General features: G+C 40.7%; 2 protein-coding genes and 9 non-coding genes across 11 annotated transcripts in view; 10 read left to right on the top strand and 1 right to left on the bottom strand.

Moving 5' to 3' along the window:
* Positions 1-25067, top strand: part of intu (inturned planar cell polarity protein) — a gene marked incomplete in the record, with an annotated part of 45016 nt that overhangs the window by 3424 nt on the left and 16525 nt on the right. The window contains 2 exon segments of the mRNA XM_036146325.1: positions 19852-20312; positions 21036-21121. Of these exon segments, the coding sequence (XP_036002218.1) occupies positions 19852-20312; positions 21036-21121 (547 nt within the window).
* trmt10b (tRNA methyltransferase 10B) overlaps positions 1-25067 on the bottom strand; it is a 65757-nt gene that overhangs the window by 39567 nt on the left and 1123 nt on the right. The gene's annotated exons all lie outside the window — the stretch shown is intronic.
* On the top strand, positions 1558-1773 carry LOC118565956. The gene has a single exon (XR_004932705.1). It is a non-coding gene; the product is annotated as a small nucleolar RNA U3 (small nucleolar RNA).
* On the top strand, positions 3185-3400 carry LOC118565955. Its single transcript, XR_004932704.1, has one exon. It is a non-coding gene; the product is annotated as a small nucleolar RNA U3 (small nucleolar RNA).
* On the top strand, positions 4813-5028 carry LOC118565954. The gene has a single exon (XR_004932703.1). It is a non-coding gene; the product is annotated as a small nucleolar RNA U3 (small nucleolar RNA).
* Positions 6440-6655, top strand: LOC118565984. The gene has a single exon (XR_004932731.1). It is a non-coding gene; the product is annotated as a small nucleolar RNA U3 (small nucleolar RNA).
* Positions 8066-8282, top strand: LOC118565964. Its single transcript, XR_004932713.1, has one exon. It is a non-coding gene; the product is annotated as a small nucleolar RNA U3 (small nucleolar RNA).
* On the top strand, positions 9695-9910 carry LOC118565983. The gene has a single exon (XR_004932730.1). It is a non-coding gene; the product is annotated as a small nucleolar RNA U3 (small nucleolar RNA).
* On the top strand, positions 11320-11535 carry LOC118565969. Its single transcript, XR_004932718.1, has one exon. It is a non-coding gene; the product is annotated as a small nucleolar RNA U3 (small nucleolar RNA).
* Positions 12946-13161, top strand: LOC118565975. The gene has a single exon (XR_004932722.1). It is a non-coding gene; the product is annotated as a small nucleolar RNA U3 (small nucleolar RNA).
* On the top strand, positions 14573-14788 carry LOC118565970. Its single transcript, XR_004932719.1, has one exon. It is a non-coding gene; the product is annotated as a small nucleolar RNA U3 (small nucleolar RNA).

The raw sequence follows: 25067 nt of genomic DNA, 5'->3' as shown, positions 1-25067 counted from the left end.
TTGCTGATACTCCTTCTTGAGCATAAGTTGGTAGAAAGAGATGATTTGTTTCATGTACTCTCTACAATGATGACTGTTTCACTGTGATTCAGAGACAGTGAAGGTTGGAGTATGATCAGAGTGGAATTTGTTTGTTGTCTGAAAATCAAGTATTCTTCCACAACCACTTTATTGGTACATTTATTCTTATTAACATCTGTAAATGGAAGTTGTCTCTCTTTTTCTTACTTGAGAACACAGACACAAAAGCTGAGAACCGTCCTACATATAGTGCAAAAGACTGCTTCAATCTGCCAAGACCCAGGATTGACTGTGTAAACGAACAGGTCAGTCATTCACAAGCCCATGTCCTGTTTGTCAGGTTGTCCAGGACAGCCAAATCCCACTGGGCAGAAAGTATTTCTGCTTCCCAGTCACAATTGAGCTGCTTCTGGATTTTGAGGTCTATAAAATGCATCAAAACATTTAATGATGTGCAATTGGGAAGGTGTAGCAATGCAGTTAGTTCCAATGGCACAATCTCTTCCAAGAAGAAGACAACCCGTACATTGGCACGTAGTTCACCCCATCCCATTATTGGCTATCCTTAAAACAAATAGCTATTCGGTTACAAGGACTCTTGTGAACAACAGACTCTCTGCATAGTCCTAATCAACAATGGTCCATAAGTCAAAAGCTACAGAGAAAGAGCCGAGGAACATCCAGAATGGTTGTCCAGAAACCATCACAATGCTACAGTGATTAAAGTGACCAAAACAATTACGGTGGCTTCTGAGGCCTCCAGTGGTCCATTAGGGTACACTTTGGACAGATGCATGAATTGTCATTCAAAAGAGAGGCGCCATGTTCTTATGACCCCGGACTCACGGTTGTAGATGCAGTACACAAAAACATGACCATGGGATTTGCTTTGAGCGACCACTTGATCGGAGTCTACCACCCAGTGTCAAGCTGCACAAAGCATTCACATTTTCTAACGGCCAGTCCATGTCGTTGGACTGTCTGCTACAAACAGCTGGGAGGAGTACAGGTAAGACCAACATGTAACTGGGAAACCAGAGACGGTAAGTTAAAATACTGCAGTTATCTTAGATTTCTTGAATTCAAGGGCTACTGGCTGAGCAACAGATTGATCAGGCAAAGGGTAGTCCAGGTCAGCAAGGGGGGGCCATGTAAGTCGTGTAACTTTTCTACATGATCATTAATTTAAAAACTAGGATCAATGGCCTGGAAGTAATGAGAAAACGAAAAATAAATTGATCAGTGTTAAAAGCTCATCACATGAGCCATAGCTTTATAGCCAGCAAGACCCAATGTCCACTGTAAGAGACGTTTCAGAAAACCTTATTAAATAAGATCAGGGAAAGAATTTTGCTACGTGTTTGCCTCATCTTCAATACTTCAGTTATCAAAAATATCAAAATTTCAAAACATTTTTTTCTTCTGGCCCTCAGGATCTACTTCAATTGCATGTATTGAGCTCCAGGTGTAGTCTGTACTGTCACTGAGAAGGGTACGGCGTTCAGACTAGTAGGTGGGTAGGAGCAGAGAAAAGTTAAGACTATACTTTCAGGGATCATTTCTAAAGTTATTGACTTGAGAAATGTGTTTCTACACTGTATGGTCTCGCTTACCACGATGATGAGTTGCTGATACTCCTTCTTGAGCATGAAGTGGGTAGAAAGAGATGATTTGTTTCATGTACTCTCTACCAATGATGACTGTTCACTGTTGATTCAGAGACAGTGAAGGTTGGAGTATGATCAGAGTGGATGTGTTTGTTGTCTGAAAATCAAGTATTCTTCACAACTGCTTTATTGGTACATTTATTCTTATTAACATCTGTAAATGGAAGTTTGTCTCTTTTCTTACTTGAGAACACAGACACAAAAGCTGAGAACCGTCCTACATATAGTGCAAAAGACTGCGTCAATCTGCCAAGACCCAGGATTGACTGTGTAAACGAACAGGTCAGTCATTCACAAGCCAATGTCCTGTTGTCAGGTTGTCCAGGACAGCCAAATCCCACTGGGCAGAAAGTATTTCTGCTTCCCAGTCACAATTGAGCTGCTACTGGATTTTGAGGTCTATAAAATGCATCAAAACATTCAATGATGTGCAATTGGGAAGGTGTAGCAATGCAGTAGTTCCAATGGCACAATCTCTTCCAAGAAGAAGACACCCGTACATTGGCACGTAGTTCACCCCATCCCATTATTGGCTATCCTTAAAACAAATAGCTATTCGGTTACAAGGACTCTTGTGAACAACAGACTCTCTGCATAGTCCTAAGTCAACAATGTCACATAATCAAAAGCTACAAGAAAGAGGCGGAGGAACATCCAGAATGGTTGTCCAGAAACCATCACATGCTACAGTGATAAAGTGACAAAACAATACGGTGGTTCTGATGGCCTCCAGTGTCCGTAGGGTACAACTTTGGGACAGATGCAGATGATTGTCATCAAAAGAGAGGCGCCATGTTCTTATGACCGGACTCACTGTTGTAGATCAGTACAACAAAAACATGACCTGGATTTGCTTTGAGCGACCACTTGATCTGATTTACCCAGTGTCAAGCTGCACAAAGCATTCACAATTTCTAACGCCATCCATGTCGTTGGACTGTCTGCTACAAACAGCTGGGAGGAGTACAGGTAAGACCAACATGTAACTGGGAAACCAGAGACGGTAAGTTAAAATACTGCAGTTATCTTAGATTTCTTGAATTCAAGGGCTACTGGCTGAGCAACAGATTGATCAGGCACAGGGTAGTCCAGGTCAGCAAGGGGGGGCCATGTAAGTCGTGTAACTTTTCTACATGATCATTAATTTAAAAACTAGGATCAATGGCCTGGAAGTAATGAGAAAAACGAAAAATAAATTGATCAGTGTTAAAAGCTCATCACATGAGCCATAGCTTTATAGCCAGCAAGACCCAATGTCCACTGTAAGAGACGTTTCAGAAAACCTTATTAAATAAGATCAGGGAAAGAATTTTGCTACGTGTTTGCCTCATCTTCAATACTTCAGTTATCAAAAATATCAAAATTTCAAAACATTTTTTCTTCTGGCCCTCAGGATCTACTTCAATTGCATGTATTGAGCTCCAGGTGTAGTCTGTACTGTCACTGAGAAGGGTACGGCGTTCAGACTAGTAGGTGGGTAGGAGCAGAGAAAAGTTAAGACTATACTTTCAGGGATCATTTCTAAAGTTATTGACTTGAGAAATGTGTTTCTACACTGTATGGTCTCGCTTACCACGATGATGAGTTGCTGATACTCCTTCTTGAGCATGAAGTGGGTAGAAAGAGATGATTTGTTTCATGTACTCTCTACCAATGATGACTGTTCACTGTTGATTCAGAGACAGTGAAGGTTGGAGTATGATCAGAGTGGATGTGTTTGTTGTCTGAAAATCAAGTATTCTTCACAACCTGCTTTATTGGTACATTTATTCTTATTAACATCTGTAAATGGAAGTTTGTCTCTTTTCTTACTTGAGAACACAGACACAAAAGCTGAGAACCGTCCTACATATAGTGCAAAAGACTGCTTCAATCTGCCAAGACCCAGGATTGACTGTGTAAACGAACAGGTCAGTCATTCACAAGCCAATGTCCTGTTTGTCAGGTTGTCCAGGACAGCCAAATCCCACTGGGCAGAAAGTATTTCTGCTTCCCAGTCACAATTGAGCTGCTTCTGGATTTTGAGGTCTATAAAATGCATCAAAACATTTAATGATGTGCAATTGGGAAGGTGTAGCAATGCAGTAGTTCCAATGGCACAATCTCTTCCAAGAAGAAGACACCCGTACATTGGCACGTAGTTCACCCCATCCCATTATTGGCTATCCTTAAAACAAATAGCTATTCGGTTACAAGGACTCTTGTGAACAACAGACTCTCTGCATAGTCCAAGTCAACAATGTCACATAATCAAAAGCTACAAGAAAGAGGCGGAGGAACATCCAGAATGGTTGTCCAGAAACCATCACATGCTACAGTGATAAAGTGACAAAACAATACGGTGGTTCTGATGGCCTCCAGTGTCCGTAGGGTACAACTTTGGGACAGATGCAGATGATTGTCATCAAAAGAGAGGCGCCATGTTCTTATGACCGGACTCACTGTTGTAGATCAGTACAACAAAAACATGACCTGGATTTGCTTTGAGCGACCACTTGATCTGATTTACCCAGTGTCAAGCTGCACAAAGCATTCACAATTTCTAACGCCATCCATGTCGTTGGACTGTCTGCTACAAACAGCTGGGAGGAGTACAGGTAAGACCAACATGTAACTGGGAAACCAGAGAAGGTAAGTTAAAATACTGCAGTTATCTTAGATTTCTTGAATTCAAGGGCTACTGGCTGAGCAACAGATTGATCAGGCACAGGGTAGTCCAGGTCAGCAGGGGGGGCCATGTAAGTCGTGTAACTTTTCTACATGATCATTAAGTTTAAAAACTAGGATCAATGGCCTGGAAGTAATGAGAAAACGAAAAATAAATTGATCAGTGTTAAAAGCTCATCACATGAGCCATAGCTTTATAGCCAGCAAGACCCAATGTCCACTGTAAGAGACGTTTCATAAAACCTTATTAAATAAGATCAGGGAAAGAATTTTGCTACGTGTTTGCCTCATCTTCAATACTTCAGTTATCAAAAATATCAAAATTTCAAAACATTTTTTTCTTCTGGCCCTCAGGATCTACTTCAATTGCATGTATTGAGCTCCAGGTGTAGTCTGTACTGTCACTGAGAAGGGTACGGCGTTCAGACTAGTAGGTGGGTAGGAGCAGAGAAAAGTTAAGACTATACTTTCAGGGATCATTTCTAAAGTTATTGACTTGAGAAATGTGTTTCTACACTGTATGGTCTCGCTTACCACGATGATGAGTTGCTGATACTCCTTCTTGAGCATGAAGTGGGTAGAAAGAGATGATTTGTTTCATGTACTCTCTACCAATGATGACTGTTCACTGTTGATTCAGAGACAGTGAAGGTTGGAGTATGATCAGAGTGGATGTGTTTGTTGTCTGAAAATCAAGTATTCTTCACAACTACTTTATTGGTACATTTATTCTTACTAACATCTGTAAATGGAAGTTTGTTTCTTTTCTTACTTGAGAACACAGACACAAAAGCTGAGAACCGTCCTACATATAGTGCAAAAGACTGCGTCAATCTGCCAAGACCCAGGATTGACTGTGTAAACGAACAGGTCAGTCATTCACAAGCCAATGTCCTGTTTGTCAGGTTGTCCAGGACAGCCAAATCCCACTGGGCAGAAAGTATTTCTGCTTCCCAGTCACAATTGAGCTGCTTCTGGATTTTGAGGTCTATAAAATGCATCAAAACATTCAATGATGTGCAATTGGGAAGGTGTAGCAATGCAGTAGTTCCAATGGCACAATCTCTTCCAAGAAGAAGACACCCGTACATTGGCACGTAGTTCACCCCATCCCATTATTGGCTATCCTTAAAACAAATAGCTATTCGGTTACAAGGACTCTTGTGAACAACAGACTCTCTGCATAGTCCTAAGTCAACAATGTCACATAATCAAAAGCTACAAGAAAGAGGCGGAGGAACATCCAGAATGGTTGTCCAGAAACCATCACATGCTACAGTGATAAAGTGACAAAACAATACGGTGGTTCTGATGGCCTCCAGTGTCCATAGGGTACAACTTTGGGACAGATGCAGATGATTGTCATCAAAAGAGAGGCGCCATGTTCTTATGACCGGACTCACTGTTGTAGATCAGTACAACAAAAACATGACCTGGATTTGCTTTGAGCGACCACTTGATCTGATTTACCCAGTGTCAAGCTGCACAAAGCATTCACAATTTCTAACGCCATCCATGTCGTTGGACTGTCTGCTACAAACAGCTGGGAGGAGTACAGGTAAGACCAACATGTAACTGGGAAACCAGAGAAGGTAAGGTAAAATACTGCAGTTATCTTAGATTTCTTGAATTCAAGGGCTACTGGCTGAGCAACAGATTGATCAGGCACAGGGTAGTCCAGGTCAGCAGGGGGGGCCATGTAAGTTGTGTAACTTTTGTACATGATCATGAGTTTAAAAACTAGGATCAATGGCCTGGAAGTAATGAGAAAACGAAAAATAAATTGATCAGTGTTAAAAGCTCATCACATGAGCCATAGCTTTATAGCCAGCAAGACCCAATGTCCACTGTAAGAGACGTTTCATAAAACCTTATTAAATAAGATCAGGGAAAGAATTTTGCTACGTGTTTGCCTCATCTTCAATACTTCAGTTATCAAAAATATCAAAATTTCAAAACATTTTTTTCTTCTGGCCCTCAGGATCTACTTCAATTGCATGTATTGAGCTCCAGGTGTAGTCTGTACTGTCACTGAGAAGCGTACGGCGTTCAGACTAGTAGGTGGGTAGGAGCAGAGAAAAGTTAAGACTATACTTTCAGGGATCATTTCTAAAGTTATTGACTTGAGAAATGTGTTTCTACACTGTATGGTCTCGCTTACCACGATGATGAGTTGCTGATACTCCTTCTTGAGCATGAAGTGGGTAGAAAGAGATGATTTGTTTCATGTACTCTCTACCAATGATGACTGTTCACTGTTGATTCAGAGACAGTGAAGGTTGGAGTATGATCAGAGTGGATGTGTTTGTTGTCTGAAAATCAAGTATTCTTCACAACCACTTTATTGGTACATTTATTCTTATTAACATCTGTAAATGGAAGTTTGTCTCTTTTCTTACTTGAGAACACAGACACAAAAGCTGAGAACCGTCCTACATATAGTGCAAAAGACTGCTTCAATCTGCCAAGACCCAGGATTGACTGTGTAAACGAACAGGTCAGTCATTCACAAGCCAATGTCCTGTTTGTCAGGTTGTCCAGGACAGCCAAATCCCACTGGGCAGAAAGTATTTCTGCTTCCCAGTCACAATTGAGCTGCTTCTGGATTTTGAGGTCTATAAAATGCATCAAAACATTTAATGATGTGCAATTGGGAAGGTGTAGCAATGCAGTAGTTCCAATGGCACAATCTCTTCCAAGAAGAAGACACCCGTACATTGGCACGTAGTTCACCCCATCCCATTATTGGCTATCCTTAAAACAAATAGCTATTCGGTTACAAGGACTCTTGTGAACAACAGACTCTCTGCATAGTCCAAGTCAACAATGTCACATAATCAAAAGCTACAAGAAAGAGGCGGAGGAACATCCAGAATGGTTGTCCAGAAACCATCACATGCTACAGTGATAAAGTGACAAAACAATACGGTGGTTCTGATGGCCTCCAGTGTCCGTAGGGTACAACTTTGGGACAGATGCAGATGATTGTCATCAAAAGAGAGGCGCCATGTTCTTATGACCGGACTCACTGTTGTAGATCAGTACAACAAAAACATGACCTGGATTTGCTTTGAGCGACCACTTGATCTGATTTACCCAGTGTCAAGCTGCACAAAGCATTCACAATTTCTAACGCCATCCATGTCGTTGGACTGTCTGCTACAAACAGCTGGGAGGAGTACAGGTAAGACCAACATGTAACTGGGAAACCAGAGAAGGTAAGGTAAAATACTGCAGTTATCTTAGATTTCTTGAATTCAAGGGCTACTGGCTGAGCAACAGATTGATCAGGCACAGGGTAGTCCAGGTCAGCAGGGGGGGCCATGTAAGTCGTGTAACTTTTCTACATGATCATGAGTTTAAAAACTAGGATCAATGGCCTGGAAGTAATGAGAAAACGAAAAATAAATTGATCAGTGTTAAAAGCTCATCACATGAGCCATAGCTTTATAGCCAGCAAGACCCAATGTCCACTGTAAGAGACGTTTCATAAAACCTTATTAAATAAGATCAGGGAAAGAATTTTGCTACGTGTTTGCCTCATCTTCAATACTTCAGTTATCAAAAATATCAAAATTTCAAAACATTTTTTTCTTCTGGCCCTCAGGATCTACTTCAATTGCATGTATTGAGCTCCAGGTGTAGTCTGTACTGTCACTGAGAAGGGTACGGCGTTCAGACTAGTAGGTGGGTAGGAGCAGAGAAAAGTTAAGACTATACTTTCAGGGATCATTTCTAAAGTTATTGACTTGAGAAATGTGTTTCTACACTGTATGGTCTCGCTTACCACGATGATGAGTTGCTGATACTCCTTCTTGAGCATGAAGTGGGTAGAAAGAGATGATTTGTTTCATGTACTCTCTACCAATGATGACTGTTCACTGTTGATTCAGAGACAGTGGAAGGTTGGAGTATGATCAGAGTGGATGTGTTTGTTGTCTGAAAATCAAGTATTCTTCACAACCAGCTTTATTGGTACATTTATTCTTATTAACATCTGTAAATGGAAGTTTGTCTCTTTTCTTACTTGAGAACACAGACACAAAAGCTGAGAACCGTCCTACATATAGTGCAAAAGACTGCTTCAATCTGCCAAGACCCAGGATTGACTGTGTAAACGAACAGGTCAGTCATTCACAAGCCAATGTCCTGTTTGTCAGGTTGTCCAGGACAGCCAAATCCCACTGGGCAGAAAGTCTTTCTGCTTCCCAGTCACAATTGAGCTGCTTCTGGATTTTGAGGTCTATAAAATGCATCAAAACATTTAATGATGTGCAATTGGGAAGGTGTAGCAATGCAGTAGTTCCAATGGCACAATCTCTTCCAAGAAGAAGACACCCGTACATTGGCACGTAGTTCACCCCATCCCATTATTGGCTATCCTTAAAACAAATAGCTATTCGGTTACAAGGACTCTTGTGAACAACAGACTCTCTGCATAGTCCAAGTCAACAATGTCACATAATCAAAAGCTACAAGAAAGAGGCGGAGGAACATCCAGAATGGTTGTCCAGAAACCATCACATGCTACAGTGATAAAGTGACAAAACAATACGGTGGTTCTGATGGCCTCCAGTGTCCATAGGGTACAACTTTGGGACAGATGCAGATGATTGTCATCAAAAGAGAGGCGCCATGTTCTTATGACCGGACTCACTGTTGTAGATCAGTACAACAAAAACATGACCTGGATTTGCTTTGAGCGACCACTTGATCTGATTTACCCAGTGTCAAGCTGCACAAAGCATTCACAATTTCTAACGCCATCCATGTCGTTGGACTGTCTGCTACAAACAGCTGGGAGGAGTACAGGTAAGACCAACATGTAACTGGGAAACCAGAGAAGGTAAGGTAAAATACTGCAGTTATCTTAGATTTCTTGAATTCAAGGGCTACTGGCTGAGCAACAGATTGATCAGGCACAGGGTAGTCCAGGTCAGCAAAGGGGGGCCATGTAAGTTGTGTAACTTTTCTACATGATCATAAGTTTAAAAACTAGGATCAATGGCCTGGAAGTATTGAGAAAGCGAAAAATAAATTGATCAGTGTTAAAAGCTCATCACATGAGCCATAGCTTTATAGCCAGCAAGACCCAATGTCCACTGTAAGAGACGTTTCATAAAACCTTATTAAATAAGATCAGGGAAAGAATTTTGCTACGTGTTTGCCTCATCTTCAATACTTCAGTTATCAAAAATATCAAAATTTCAAAACATTTTTTTCTTCTGGCCCTCAGGATCTACTTCAATTGCATGTATTGAGCTCCAGGTGTAGTCTGTACTGTCACTGAGAAGCGTACGGCGTTCAGACTAGTAGATGGGTAGGAGCAGAGAAAAGTTAAGACTATACTTTCAGGGATCATTTCTAAAGTTATTGACTTGAGAAATGTGTTTCTACACTGTATGGTCTCGCTTACCACGATGATGAGTTGCTGATACTCCTTCTTGAGCATGAAGTGGGTAGAAAGAGATGATTTGTTTCATGTACTCTCTACCAATGATGACTGTTCACTGTTGATTCAGAGACAGTGAAGGTTGGAGTATGATCAGAGTGGATGTGTTTGTTGTCTGAAAATCAAGTATTCTTCACAACCACTTTATTGGTACATTTATTCTTATTAACATCTGTAAATGGAAGTTTATCTCTTTTCTTACTTGAGAACACAGACACAAAAGCTGAGAACCGTCCTACATATAGTGCAAAAGACTGCTTCAATCTGCCAAGACCCAGGATTGACTGTGTAAATGAACAGGTCAGTCATTCACAAGCCAATGTCCTGTTTGTCAGGTTGTCCAGGACAGCCAAATCCCACTGGGCAGAAAGTATTTCTGCTTCCCAGTCACAATTGAGCTGCTTCTGGATTTTGAGATCTATAAAATGCATCAAAACATTCAATGATGTGCAATTGGGATGGTGTAGCAATGCAGTAGTTCCAATGGCACAATCTCTTCCAAGAAGAAGACACCCGTACATTGGCACGTAGTTCACCCCATCCCATTATTGGCTATCCTTAAAACAAATAGCTATTCGGTTACAAGGACTCTTGTGAACAACAGACTCTCTGCATAGTCCTAATCAACAATGTCACATAATCAAAAGCTACAAGAAAGAGGCGGAGGAACATCCAGAATTGTTGTCCAGAAACCATCACATGCTGCAGTGATAAAGTGACAAAACAATACGGTGGTTCTGATGGCCTCCAGTGTCCGTAGGGTACAACTTTGGGACAGATGCAGATGATTGTCATCAAAAGAGAGGCGCCATGTTCTTATGACCGGACTCACTGTTGTAGATCAGTACAACAAAAACATGACCTGGATTTGCTTTGAGCGACCACTTGATCTGATTTACCCAGTGTCAAGCTGCACAAAGCATTCACAATTTCTAACGCCATCCATGTCGTTGGACTGTCTGCTACAAACAGCTGGGAGGAGTACAGGTAAGACCAACATGTAACTGGGAAACCAGAGAAGGTAAGGTAAAATACTGCAGTTATCTTAGATTTCTTGAATTCAAGGGCTACTGGCTGAGCAACAGATTGATCAGGCACAGGGTAGTCCATGTCAGCAGGGGGGCCATGTAAGTCGTGTAACTTTTCTACATGATCATGAGTTTAAAAACTAGGATCAATGGCCTGGAAGTAATGAAAAAACGAAAAATAAATTGATCAGTGTTAAAAGCTCATCACATGAGCCATAGCTTTATAGCCAGCAAGACCCAATGTCCACTGTAAGAGACGTTTCATAAAACCTTATTAAACAAGATCAGGGAAAGAATTTTGCTACGTGTTTGCCTCATCTTCAATACTTCAGTTATCAAAAATATCAAAATTTCAAAACATTTTTTTCTTCTGGCCCTCAGGATCTACTTCAATTGCATGTATTGAGCTCCAGGTGTAGTCTGTACTGTCACTGAGAAGGGTACGGCGTTCAGACTAGTAGGTGGGTAGGAGCAGAGAAAAGTTAAGACTATACTTTCAGGGATCATTTCTAAAGTTATTGACTTGAGAAATGTGTTTCGACACTGTATGGTCTCGCTTACCACGATGATGAGTTGCTGATACTCCTTCTTGAGCATGAAGTGGGTAGAAAGAGATGATTTGTTTCATGTACTCTCTACCAATGATGACTGTTCACTGTTGATTCAGAGACAGTGAAGGTTGGAGTATGATCAGAGTGGATGTGTTTGTTGTCTAAAAATCAAGTATTTTTCACAACTACTTTATTGGTACATTTATTCTTATTAACATCTGTAAATGGAAGTTTGTCTCTTTTCTTACTTGAGAACACAGACACAAAAGCTGAGAACCGTCCTACATATAGTGCAAAAGACTGCTTCAATCTGCCAAGACCCAGGATTGACTGTGTAAACGAACAGGTCAGTCATTCACAAGCCAATGTCCTGTTTGTCAGGTTGTCCAGGACAGCCAAATCCCACTGGGCAGAAAGTATTTCTGCTTCCCAGTCACAATTGAGCTGCTTCTGGATTTTGAGGTCTATAAAATGCATCAAAACATTCAATGATGTGCAATTGGGATGGTGTAGCAATGCAGTAGTTCCAATGGCACAATCTCTTCCAAGAAGAAGACACCCGTACATTGGCACGTAGTTCACCCCATCCCATTATTGGCTATCCTTAAAACAAATAGCTATTCGGTTACAAGGACTCTTGTGAACAACAGACTCTCTGCATAGTCCTAATCAACAATGTCACATAATCAAAAGCTACAAGAAAGAGGCGGAGGAACATCCAGAATGGTTGTCCAGAAACCATCACATGCTGCAGTGATAAAGTGACAAAACAATACGGTGGTTCTGATGGCCTCCAGTGTCCGTAGGGTACAACTTTGGGACAGATGCAGATGATTGTCATCAAAAGAGAGGCGCCATGTTCTTATGACCGGACTCACTGTTGTAGATCAGTACAATAAAAACATGACCTGGATTTGCTTTGAGCGACCACTTGATCTGATTTACCCAGTGTCAAGCTGCACAAAGCATTCACAATTTCTAACGCCATCCATGTCGTTGGACTGTCTGCTACAAACAGCTGGGAGGAGTACAGGTAAGACCAACATGTAACTGGGAAACCAGAGAAGGTAAGTTAAAATACTGCAGTTATCTTAGATTTCTTGAATTCAAGGGCTACTGGCTGAGCAACAGATTGATCAGGCACAGGGTAGTCCAGGTCAGCAGGGGGGGGCATGTAAGTCGTGTAACTTTTGTACATGATCATGAGTTTAAAAACTAGGATCAATGGCCTGGAAGTAATGAGAAAACGAAAAATAAATTGATCAGTGTTAAAAGCTCATCACATGAGCCATAGCTTTATAGCCAGCAAGACCCAATGTCCACTGTAAGAGACGTTTCATAAAACCTTATTAAATAAGATCAGGGAAAGAATTTTGCTACGTGTTTGCCTCATCTTCAATACTTCAGTTATCAAAAATATCAAAATTTCAAAACATTTTTTTCTTCTGGCCCTCAGGATCTACTTCAATTGCATGTATTGAGCTCCAGGTGTAGTCTGTACTGTCACTGAGAAGGGTACGGCGTTCAGACTAGTAGGTGGGTAGGAGCAGAGAAAAGTTAAGACTATACTTTCAGGGATCATTTCTAAAGTTATTGACTTGAGAAATGTGTTTCTACACTGTATGGTCTCGCTTACCACGATGATGAGTTGCTGATACTCCTTCTTGAGCATGAAGTGGGTAGAAAGAGATGATTTGTTTCATGTACTCTCTACCAATGATGACTGTTCACTGTTGATTCAGAGACAGTGAAGGTTGGAGTATGATCAGAGTGGATGTGTTTGTTGTCTAAAAATCAAGTATTCTTCACAACTACTTTATTGGTACATTTATTCTTATTAACATCTGTAAATGGAAGTTTGTCTCTTTTCTTACTTGAGAACACAGACACAAAAGCTGAGAACCGTCCTACATATAGTGCAAAAGACTGCTTCAATCTGCCAAGACCCAGGATTGACTGTGTAAACGAACAGGTCAGTCATTCACAAGCCAATGTCCTGTTTGTCAGGTTGTCCAGGACAGCCAAATCCCACTGGGCAGAAAGTATTTCTGCTTCCCAGTCACAATTGAGCTGCTTCTGGATTTTGAGGTCTATAAAATGCATCAAAACATTCAATGATGTGCAATTGGGATGGTGTAGCAATGCAGTAGTTCCAATGGCACAATCTCTTCCAAGAAGAAGACACCCGTACATTGGCACGTAGTTCACCCCATCCCATTATTGGCTATCCTTAAAACAAATAGCTATTCGGTTACAAGGACTCTTGTGAACAACAGACTCTCTGCATAGTCCTAATCAACAATGTCACATAATCAAAAGCTACAAGAAAGAGGCGGAGGAACATCCAGAATGGTTGTCCAGAAACCATCACATGCTGCAGTGATAAAGTGACAAAACAATACGGTGGTTCTGATGGCCTCCAGTGTCCGTAGGGTACAACTTTGGGACAGATGCAGATGATTGTCATCAAAAGAGAGGCGCCATGTTCTTATGACCGGACTCACTGTTGTAGATCAGTACAATAAAAACATGACCTGGATTTGCTTTGAGCGACCACTTGATCTGATTTACCCAGTGTCAAGCTGCACAAAGCATTCACAATTTCTAACGCCATCCATGTCGTTGGACTGTCTGCTACAAACAGCTGGGAGGAGTACAGGTAAGACCAACATGTAACTGGGAAACCAGAGAAGGTAAGTTAAAATACTGCAGTTATCTTAGATTTCTTGAATTCAAGGGCTACTGGCTGAGCAACAGATTGATCAGGCACAGGGTAGTCCAGGTCAGCAGGGGGGGGCATGTAAGTCGTGTAACTTTTGTACATGATCATGAGTTTAAAAACTAGGATCAATGGCCTGGAAGTAATGAGAAAACGAACAATAAATTGATCAGTGTTAAAAGCTCATCACATGAGCCATAGCTTTATAGCCAGCAAGACCCAATGTCCACTCTAAGAGACGTTTCATAAAACCTTATTAAATAAGATCAGGGAAAGAATTTTGCTACGTGTTTGCCTCATCTTCAATACTTCAGTTATCAAAAATATCAAAATTTCAAAAAAAAAATTTTCTTCTGGCCCTCAGGATCTACTTCAATTGCATGTATTGAGCTCCAGGTGTAGTCTGTACTGTCACTGAGAAGCGTACGGCGTTCAGACTAGTAGGTGGGTAGGAGCAGAGAAAAGTTAAGACTATACTTTCAGGGATCATTTCTAAAGTTATTGACTTGAGAAATGTGTTTCTACACTGTATGGTCTCGCTTACCACGATGATGAGTTGCTGATACTCCTTCTTGAGCATGAAGTGGGTAGAAAGAGATGATTTGTTTCATGTACTCTCTACCAATGATGACTGTTCACTGTTGATTCAGAGACAGTAAAGGTTGGAGTATGATCAGAGTGGATGTGTTTGTTGTCTGAAAATCAAGTATTCTTCACAACCACTTTATTGGTACATTTATTCTTATTAACATCTGTAAATGGAAGTTTGTCTCTTTTCTTACTTGAGAACACAGACACAAAAGCTGAGAACCGTCCTACATATAGTGCAAAAGACTGCTTCAATCTGCCAAGACCCAGGATTGACTGTGTAAACGAACAGGTCAGTCATTCACAAGCCAATGTCCTGTTTGTCAGGTTGTCCAGGACAGCCAAATCCCACTGGGCAGAAAGTATTTCTGCTTCCCAGTCACAATTGAGCTGCTTCTGGATTTTGAGGTCTATAAAATGCATCAAAACATTTAATGATGTGCAATTGGGAAGGTGTAGCAATGCAGAAGTTCCAATGGCACAATCCCTTCCAAGAAGAAGACACCCGTACATTGGCACGTAGTTCACCCCATCCCATTATTGGCTATCCTTAAAACAAATAGCTATTCGGTTACAAGGACTCTTGTGAACAACAGACTCTCTGCATAGTCCTAATCAACAATGTCACATAATCAAAAGCTACAAGAAAGAGGCGGAGGAACATCCAGAATGGTTGTCCAGAAACCATCACATGCTGCAGTGATAAAGTGACAAAACAATACGGTGGTTCTGATGGCCTCCAGTGTCCGTAGGGTACAACTTTGGGACAGATGCAGATGATTGTCATCAAAAGAGAGGCGCCATGTTCTTATGACCGGACTCACTGTTGTAGATCAGTACAACAAAAACATGAGCTGGATTTGCTTTGTGCGACCACTTGATCTGATTTACCCAGTGTCAAGCTGCACAAAGCATTCACAATTTCTAACGCCATCCATGTCGTTGGACTGTCTGCTACAAACAGCTGGGAGGAGTACAGGTAAGACCAACATGTAACTGGGAAACCAGAGAAGGTAAGTTAAAATACTGCAGTTATCTTAGATTTCTTGAATTCAAGGGCTACTGGCTGAGCAACAGATTGATCAGGCACAGGGTAGTCCAGGTCAGCAGGGGGGGCCATGTAAGTCGTGTAACTTTTCTACATGATCATTAATTTAAAAACTAGGATCAATGGCCTGGAAGTAATGAGAAAACGAAAAATAAATTGATCAGTGTTAAAAGCTCATCACATGAGCCATAGCTTTATAGCCAGCAAGACCCAATGTCCACTGTAAGAGACATTTCATAAAACCTTATTAAATAACATTCAGGGGAAAAAAACTTCTACGTGTTTTCCTCATCTTCAATACTTCAGTTATCAAAAATGGGATCATTTCTAAAGTTTTTGACCCGAGAAATGCGTTTATACACTGTATGGTTGTATTGACACAATTTGCACAATATTATTCAATCATCACATTTTAAATTGCAAACTGAGATTTCAGTGCTCTTTTAAAGTTCTCTGATGTTTTTCCGTAGTTTATTCCATCCCTGAATTGCTCTGTAGAAAACAGATATTTGTAAAAAGTTTATAATAAATTTTATCTAACAGGAATATCTGGTAAAATTATGTTTTTGATCACAATAAGTTTTTCATAAAATGTTTTGGGTCTACCGGTAAATATAACTTTCTTTATAAATAAGTTATTATCATTAACCATTTCACTAGTTAACTCATCTTGTTTTCCAGTATGTCTGATATATTGCTAACATTTGAATCAGACTAAAACATTGGTGAATCGTGAGCATACATAACACCTGAAGATTTGTTTAATACATAAGTCAAATTATTTGTGTAAACAAAAAAAAAAGGAGAGGCCAAGAGAACTGCCTTGAGGCAGATCATAGCGGATGTCTCAACTGTTAGACAAGAAGCCATTATAAAATACTTTTTTACTTCTGTCAGTTTAATAGTCATTGATCCAAAACAAAGACCTGGTTTGTTTTGGATCAATGACTATTCCCATCCTTGAGAATTGTGTTTTGATGAAAATCCAGAGCTTGCCTGTTGGTCTTTTTGTCCTTGGTGGGCTCTTTCTCAAAATGCCAAGAAGAAAGCTGGGTTAAATTACCCTCTGCTGTCCTGGAGAAACAATCAGAATTTATAACAGCACCCCAAAAGAGAAAAAAACTTGATTGACGTGAGAAACTAGGGGGAGGATCGTTCAGAGAGCTCAACCCCAAAGCTGCCGTAGCCGGAGTAGTAAAAGTCATCATTTTGAGAGAGAAGTTCCTTTGGGTCGTTTTTAAAAGGAATAACATTGCCTATTATTTTGCTGATAACTAATAGCGTCGTTTCAAAACATGAAACCCAGAGGATGTTCAACCTTATAGATGGAAATTCCTTCTCAAATAATTTGGAGGACTTTGACTCCATCCGCAGTGTTCTGCTTTACAGGTCAGTCGGATCTTGTCCGAAAGCGTGTGAATTTATATTTATATAGAGCTTATGTAAGTAGTTCTCGTACTAACCAGGGGTCTTGTGTTTCTGTTTGCGAGCCGCGGCACTTTGCCAGACCTGCGCTGAATGCCGAAGGGGATTTAAAAACCCAGCGGATCTCTGCACAGATGAGACGCCGAGCTAATAAATGAACGTGTAAATGCTTTATTTTAAACGAACCAGTCATTACCGTTTCTATATTTTCAAGCATGCTGATTTAAGACCGTATTTCCTGTTGTGTATGTTTATGGACTTTTCGTTTCTCTCATTTACTGAGTTGGTAGCTGAGTTAAATGGCGTGAACGTTTCATTTCAAGTTAAAATTCTACTTTATTTTGCTATCGACAATTTAACCACTGGGGATATTTAATACACCTAAATATTAACCAGTCCCTATATTACATAGCTGAGCCATCTTGGGATTAATTTCCCGTCTCTAAACAAGTCTCTGCGCGATGGAATATCGTCTGTTTTCTTCGTAAATTGTCAGAAACGTCTGCTAGCCCGCTGGCACGACGACGCTTGTGTGTTGTTATGGGCAACGGTGGCATCCACCAATCAGAACATACGCTCTTGTGTCACGTGACGCTCCTTTGCAGCTCCGCTGGCGTCACAGCAAACATGGCGAAAAGATATCGCTGCTTTCTTTTAAAACCCAGAAATAAGGACGCTTAACGCGGTTTCTGGGTCCACGCGTGAATGGGATGGTTTTTATAACACAATGGCGTCGGTCAGCCCTGGACGTTGTTTGGAAAACGCACTTTCGAGAGCGCAGAAAGCAAAAGAAGACGACGACAGTGAATCCGCATCATCGAGTTTCAGCAGCTCCGACTACACAGAGTAAGAAAACTGTTTTGAGTCTGAGTTAAGACGCAAAAAAAGAGACAAAAGTTCCAGCTAAGCTATTATGCTGCTCTAGATTCAAAGGTTGAAAAAGTCAAATGCAAAGATTGGACGCCCTTAAATGCCAGAAACCCCTAAGTTTTGTAAAGCGTGGCTTTTCACTCCATCTGTGCAGTTTCTATCCATAACAGCCTAGATTAGAGTTTTTTTTTCTTCTTTATTATTTCAGTAGGCAAAGTTTTGTAAATAAAATTTTAATAACGACGTCCCTTGAAAGACGCACTTCACTGCTTTTTACACCTTCTAAGGCAGAATAAATGAAGAATAAACTTCTAACCCTTCTATTAAATATAGCAAGCTATGCGGGTTAATAGAGCCTTTTTAAAATGTCCTATAAAAGTGTTCCTACCACTTGATATTTTGTTAGATTTCAAACACAAACTATTATAAAAGGATTTTATGTGAAATACGACAAAGCAGAGGATCATCAGTGTGCCATGGATTTGTATTCTTTCCCCTTTGACGCTTGACTAATTTAAATCCAGCTGTTCTGCGAAGGCCTCAGAGTTTTTCATTTGCAGAAGATTAGTAAAGATACAGCATCATCGTTATGGTTACATAATGACAATAAAGACTCTTGATTCATAGAGACCAAGGAACACAGCAGGAGAACAGTGTGGAGACATTTAAAGCAGAGTTGGGTTATAAAACAAAGTCCCAGGCTTTGAATGTGTAACAGAACGCTGTTCAATCCATCATCTCTAAAAAGATGCGTCTCTCCAACTGAACTGACAAGCGGGACAAGGAGAGAATAAATCAAAGGGGCCGCCAAGAGGACCGTAGTGATTGCGCAATCCTGCCCCGAAGATGCTTCTCTTCAGCAGAGGCAGGGAAAGCAGTCAGTTTAGGGGAAAGGCGAAGGAAGCCTAACAGAGTGCAGACCTGGAAGACAAACTGTCAGCGGCCGCAAAAGACTTCAGACTGGATGCAGATCCTAAAATTACAGCCAGACGTGTTTTGAATTGAAATTCTGTTGCAAAACTTGTACATCGCTTCTAATCTGAGCTCCGTGTGAAAAGGTTCAAGGGGTATGAATACTTCAAGTCATTGTACATGTTCTCTACTGAGTTCTGGTTCTGCCACAGGGTCTCTTCTCGGTGGGCTGTGATTGGAGTTGACCAGGATAAGTTGACCTGATAAGAATCAAAATAAATCCCAGAGTGATTTTTTTTTCTGTCAGTTGCTTAGTTTAATGGAGTTTAGAAAGAAAATATGACCTGGAAATGGCAAGGAATCTATAAAGAAATAGTATAAACAAGGGAAAAAAGATGCTCAATTTTCAATAATAGAAACACGAAGTTGAAACAATTAAAAAAATCTCGCAAATCCTATTTTACCTAATCTTTAGTGTTCAAAAACATCTTAGATTGCAATTATTTTGTGGATGTGGTCATAGGGAGGGGTTATAAAGTTTGGTGCCCACAGATTGGAACAGTTACCTGTGGGGGTCTTTGTGGCATTGTGGTGTTAATAGTATTTTATCTAATGTAAAACTCTGATGTAAAACTCAGGATTTGGATTTGGAGTTGAAGATATTTAATACCATTTTCAATTCTTCCAAGGCAACTGTACTGATCCCGTATTTGCTACCAAGGTTTGTTCATCCTGTCTTGTAAATGCTCTGTTTTGCCTCAGTGACCTGGAACCAGAATGGCTGGACGACATTCAGAAGAACGGGGAACTCTTCTACCTGGAGCTAAGTGAGGGTGAGGAGGAGGCCGCTTTGGCCCGTGCCACGGCAAACCAGTGTTTGTCCACTAACCACGTCCGCTTCAGTGAGAAGGAGGCCGAGGTCATCACAGAGCATACCAACACGCAGAGACGCAGCTCGCGGAGGAAAGGCGAGCCCGCTCTCAAGAAGCTTGCCAGGATCCTAGGGAGGAAACGGCGTCCCTCTCAACGGAAAGGAGGCAAAGATGGCGGCAGAGGCAAATCGACCTCATCACCTCCAGCTTCCATCCTGAAGAACCAGCCGGGCCAGCAGCAGGGCGTGACGGTCCACCATCAGCGCCGGCTGAAGGAAGCGTGTGTCTACCTGAACCCCAAACGCTTGGCGAGCTCGCCGACCCCTCTGTGTGACCGAGGAGGACTCCTGGAAGCGCTGCTTGGGGTGGTGCATCGTCCTGCCTGGATGGCAGGTCAGAAAGACCAAGGGGCGGTCCAAGAGGACGGGAGACTGACTGTACATGGATTAATACCAAACAGCCCAGCTATAAAATGTGGTCATATTCTGATCGGTAAGACCCTCCTTCCTAAAGTTACCTGTGAACTGCATCAAACAACCGTTGGTTAGCGTCATTTTCTGTATCAGTTTTCAACCTAAATGTCTTTAGATTTAAAAACGAGTTATTGAAGCAAATGACAGTTGACAGACGCATGTGTACCAAAGATATTTAAGATATTCACCATACATGTAGCTTAACACATCATTGTGTGAATGACTGAATATTGAGGCACCTTGGGGTCCTCAGGATTTAATAAATCACTATGCAAGTACAATTTTTTCCATTTTACCGTATTTAGTCATTGCTGGGTCAAAAGTTTGGAAGCCACATCTCTGCAATAAAGATTATAGTTTATTCTTGCATACCAGCAAAATAAACACAATTATTATGTAAAAAGTCACTTTAGAATAGTTAATTAATCATGAATAGTTAAATTGTTTGATCAGAGCTTTTTAATCTTTAAAAAGTAAGTTGAGAAGCCATTATTACACCAAGATGTTTATAGTGGTTAACTAGTACCTAGTAACTAGTTTTGTAAATTTCTAAAACCAATAACAAGTTTTTAATAACTGAGAATGAATCTGTTTCTGAATTTATCCTGTTGGGTGTCTTATCGTGTGGAGTTCATCTCATGGTGTAAAGCTATGTCTCTCACAGGGCTGTAGGTGGTTTTGTAGTGTAGGGTTCGTACGATCTCAGCTGATTTTTAGTTTGTTTTCTCTAAACTCCGTCCAGGCGACGTACTCCTGGCAGTGGACGACGTTGACGTGACCTCTGAGAACATCGAGAGGGTTCTGTCCTGCATCCCGGGACCTACACAGGTCAGTGCAGTCGAGGGTCTAAGGTTCCTAAACCCTCTTACAGTCAGGCATCCCTTTAACCCTGTAATACCAAACATATTTTTCATTGATACAAGTAGAGCTGGGCGACAAATCCATTTGGCAGAATAAAATCGGACATTTAATTTTCAAACCATATCGGCCAGACCTATTTAGTTAGTATTTCACATTTACAAGGTCAGGACATTTTTTTAGGAATGCGCAACATCCATTAGTGGTTAAATTTTCTATTAAATCTGAATTATTCTTGTAAGCTTTATTGAGTTAATATTTCAATGTCTTATTTTTATGAAACACTTTTACCTGTACTAATTGTTTTGTTTTTCCTTGCCGGATTTATTGCTTGAGCTTAAAGCAGAGAGTAGAGTGGGTGAACATAGAAAACCTTCAGCAGCTGAAAAGAACAAATCCTCCGACTGTGTCCGAAAAACCAAAACAAAAAAAGTCCTCAGTCTCGTGCGGAGCATTTTTTTCCCCCCTCTCCAAACTACAAACCATCAAAAATCAGGAATTTGCAAATGACAGACCGTGCGCAGAGCTGAAGGCGAAACGCGTCGGGTCAACCGGACCGCTGCGTGACAATTCTGGCGCCACAGGAAGCTGTTGCGGGACTGGAGGCTGGCCTGATTAGAAGATGTAGTCGCAGGCCTAATTACATGCAGGGAAAGAATTTTTGGAAAAATAGCAAGGTTCTCCGGGCATGAGGAACGAGCTTCGGACCTGAAATAGAGTTGCGTTGCTGACAGCAGGATTTTCTTTTTCCCCATTCAAGCGTGAGTTTGATGTTGGGTGGTTTTCCTGCGTGGCGGCCATCCCACATGGAAAAGACAGAGCTTATTATGTCGGTAGGGATGAATATTAGCATTACAGTCGCTCCACTGTGCCATTTTTCTAACCCTAACTACAGTCTCTGCAGTGTGTGTGTGTGTGTGTGTCCATCAGCGGATGGTGGGTAAATGACTGACATCAACAGGCTGGAATTTCAGTGAAAGCAGACTCATGTCTAACCGCAGCCTTATAATTTATGACGAGGGGAAGTGCCGCAGTTTTGCCCATTCAGGCTTTTTCCTCAGCACTTTTCTGACTCTGAGGTCTGAACGGTTTTTCTTTCACTTTGCGTCATTTACAAAACCCAAATAAGGTCGAGTTAAATCCTCATAGCTGCATCCAGGACTCCTCACTAAGACGGGTTATTTAATTAATCAGAGCGAGGAGAGGAAAGATTCATCATCACGCCGTGATTCAGTGTTGCCCCCCTGGCTCTGTAATAACCGTCTTCCAGTCAAAGTGGCTAAAATAGCTGGGAGTCCTGATGCAGGGGCCTTTTCGAGGGGCCTGTGGTTAGAGCTGACAGGCTCGGCACAGACCGTTGGATTAGAAAAATATAGCTTCCACGTTTCTGACACAGTAATTTGATCTTTTTTTAACGTCATATTTGGTCACTGCCATGAGCTTAAAGACTTGTTTTTTGTTTTTTACAGCTTTTATGTTATTTCTGAAGACCCTAACAATGCTCACACTAAAACCTTAGGGATCCTACCCTGGATGGATCATGTTAGTATTCTTCCAGGTTTGGAAAAGAATGAAAAAAGAAAATATTTATTCCCTACCCTACTGTCTAGTACAGGGGTGTCAAACTCATTTTGGTTTAGGGGCCGCATACAGCTTAATCTGATCTCACAAGGGCCACACGAGTAAACTCATTGCAAGATTAAATAGAACTAATAAATGTGGACTTGTTGATTTTTATATTAAATTAATTTCACTTTTACACAATATATTATGAATAACCTCAGCGTTTTTAAGAAAAGTATGTGCAATTTCAACAATACTTTTACTCAGTTAAACATTTATTTAAGTGCATTATGCATAAGAACTGATCACAGTGATTATACAATGTTGAAAAACATTTATTCACATTTTTTGGAACTTAAAAACACTGTTCTGCATGACAAAATACATCAAACAGATAAAAATTAAGAAATGATTTAAATTTTTCCACACCTGAAGCTTATTAAAACACAGCGCCCCTCGTGGACAATATAGGAACTGCATATTTTCAATTAAACAAAATACATGTTTTTATTCAATAATTGTTTTATCATTCTCTTCCTTTTATCTTGTACACTTGTGAAAGTCAAATCTGATGAGCTCTTTGTGGCATCTTATTGCCACATTGACATTTTTTTTATAATGATAATGCATTTAGCCACCGGGCCGGACTAAATTGTTCGGCGGGCAGGATCCGGCCCGCGGGCCGTATGTTTGACACCCCTGGTCTAGTACATCCATCCATCCAATCATGACAAGTAGAAAATTTAAACATGAAAATGTGTTGGAAGGAACGCTGTGTTAAAGCATTAAAGGGGGAAAACTGAAATATTAACTCTGAAACATTTGATACAATAAAAAAAAAAACAAGTTTAAAAGTAGGCTTGTGAATATGATATGCTAAAATGCATTTTATTTTCAACATCTAAAAAGATCGATAGCCAATAGGACAGGGGTCAGCAACCTCCGGTCCATGTAAAAAAATTTTGTTTAAAGCCACAAAGTTTACACATCTCTTTGAAACAAGAGCTTGTTTTTTATAGTATACTATAGGAAATTTGTTAAAAAAAAATTTTGTTAAAGATCAACAGTTTTTATTATGTTTAGATATAACACATTTTCTTCAATTGGACATTTGACTTTTCTAGCAAATGGCATCAAAGTGATGAAAAAGCAAGTCGTTTGCAACCCATTGACAAAAACATACTTCCTTTATCTATAGTAAAATATTCCATACACCATTAGTTTCTTTCATTCTGAAAATGTTAAGCATATATTGCAGAACTAAATGCATCCTAAAGCTAGTAATTTTAAATTACCTTTACATTTGGAAACATTGACCAATTTTCTTTCCACTGCATTTTTGGTCTAAGTTTTTAAGAGCCAAAGCTGAAGGTGTAAAGAGCCACATGTTGCAGACCCCTGCAATAGGAATCTGTGAGTGAAGGCCTTTAATGTTGTTCAAAGTGTTTTGACACTCACCACAGTGTGTGTTTGTTGAAATCCTCTACTGCCCTGGTCTGTTTCCAATTTCATATTTTCCTCTACGTGAGCAAGATGACAGCGAAACATCAATGAGCGAGGAGGGGTCCGTTGCTGATTCTGCGTTTTTTTTTTTTATGTCATCAGAGATGCTCAGAAACCTATTCCTGCTGTCTAGAAGAAAGAGTCGTTTTTCCTTTCACAGCTGCCATCCCTGTTTCTTTTTTGCACGGTGAAAATCTAATCACCGAAAGCCTTTGTGCTTTTGGGTTTGCGGTACACACACATGCTCCTCGGGTCCACACCACTGGAGCTTTTGTACACTTTATCACGTTACAACCTCAAACTCTAGTGTACGCCGTTGGGATTGAACGTGATGGAGACCAACAACAAGGCAGCGCCTGTTATTGTAGGGAAAGGAACATTTATTCATGGGTTAACATTGTTGACAAAGAAAGAACCAGTAAAAGTCCGTCTCGGTGCCTGTGCTCTTTTCCTGTTCAGATGATGGATGGGACAGAGCTCTGTGATGATGTTCAAAGCTTAAGCTAAACTCTGGTTTAAGCAACTTTCTCCTCGACCTGTCTGCTGTGCTCCTTGGTCTTCATGATGCTGTTGGTTCTCTAACGTTCTTTAATGATTATGCACTACTTTTTGTTGATCTATCACATCAAATTCCAGTTTCATAACACTGAGGTTTCTGGTTGCAGCGTAACAGAGTTAGCTGACATAGACAGCCTCAGAAACCTTGTAGCAAACCGGCTGCGGTGTGAGAGGCAATGACCAGCCAGGAATGCTTTCTTTTACACTCTTTATTTATTATTTATTGCTATGCAGTGGCGGTCCTAGACCAAATTTACCAGGGGGGCCAAGGTGGGGCCAGTGTTTTTTTCAC

The sequence above is a fragment of the Fundulus heteroclitus genome, chromosome 14 (genome assembly GCF_011125445.2).
Source record: "Fundulus heteroclitus isolate FHET01 chromosome 14, MU-UCD_Fhet_4.1, whole genome shotgun sequence".
Taxonomy (NCBI): Eukaryota; Metazoa; Chordata; class Actinopteri; order Cyprinodontiformes; family Fundulidae; genus Fundulus; species Fundulus heteroclitus.
Note: the sequence above shows the minus strand (reverse complement) of the source record. Positions and strands in the feature narration are given on the sequence as shown.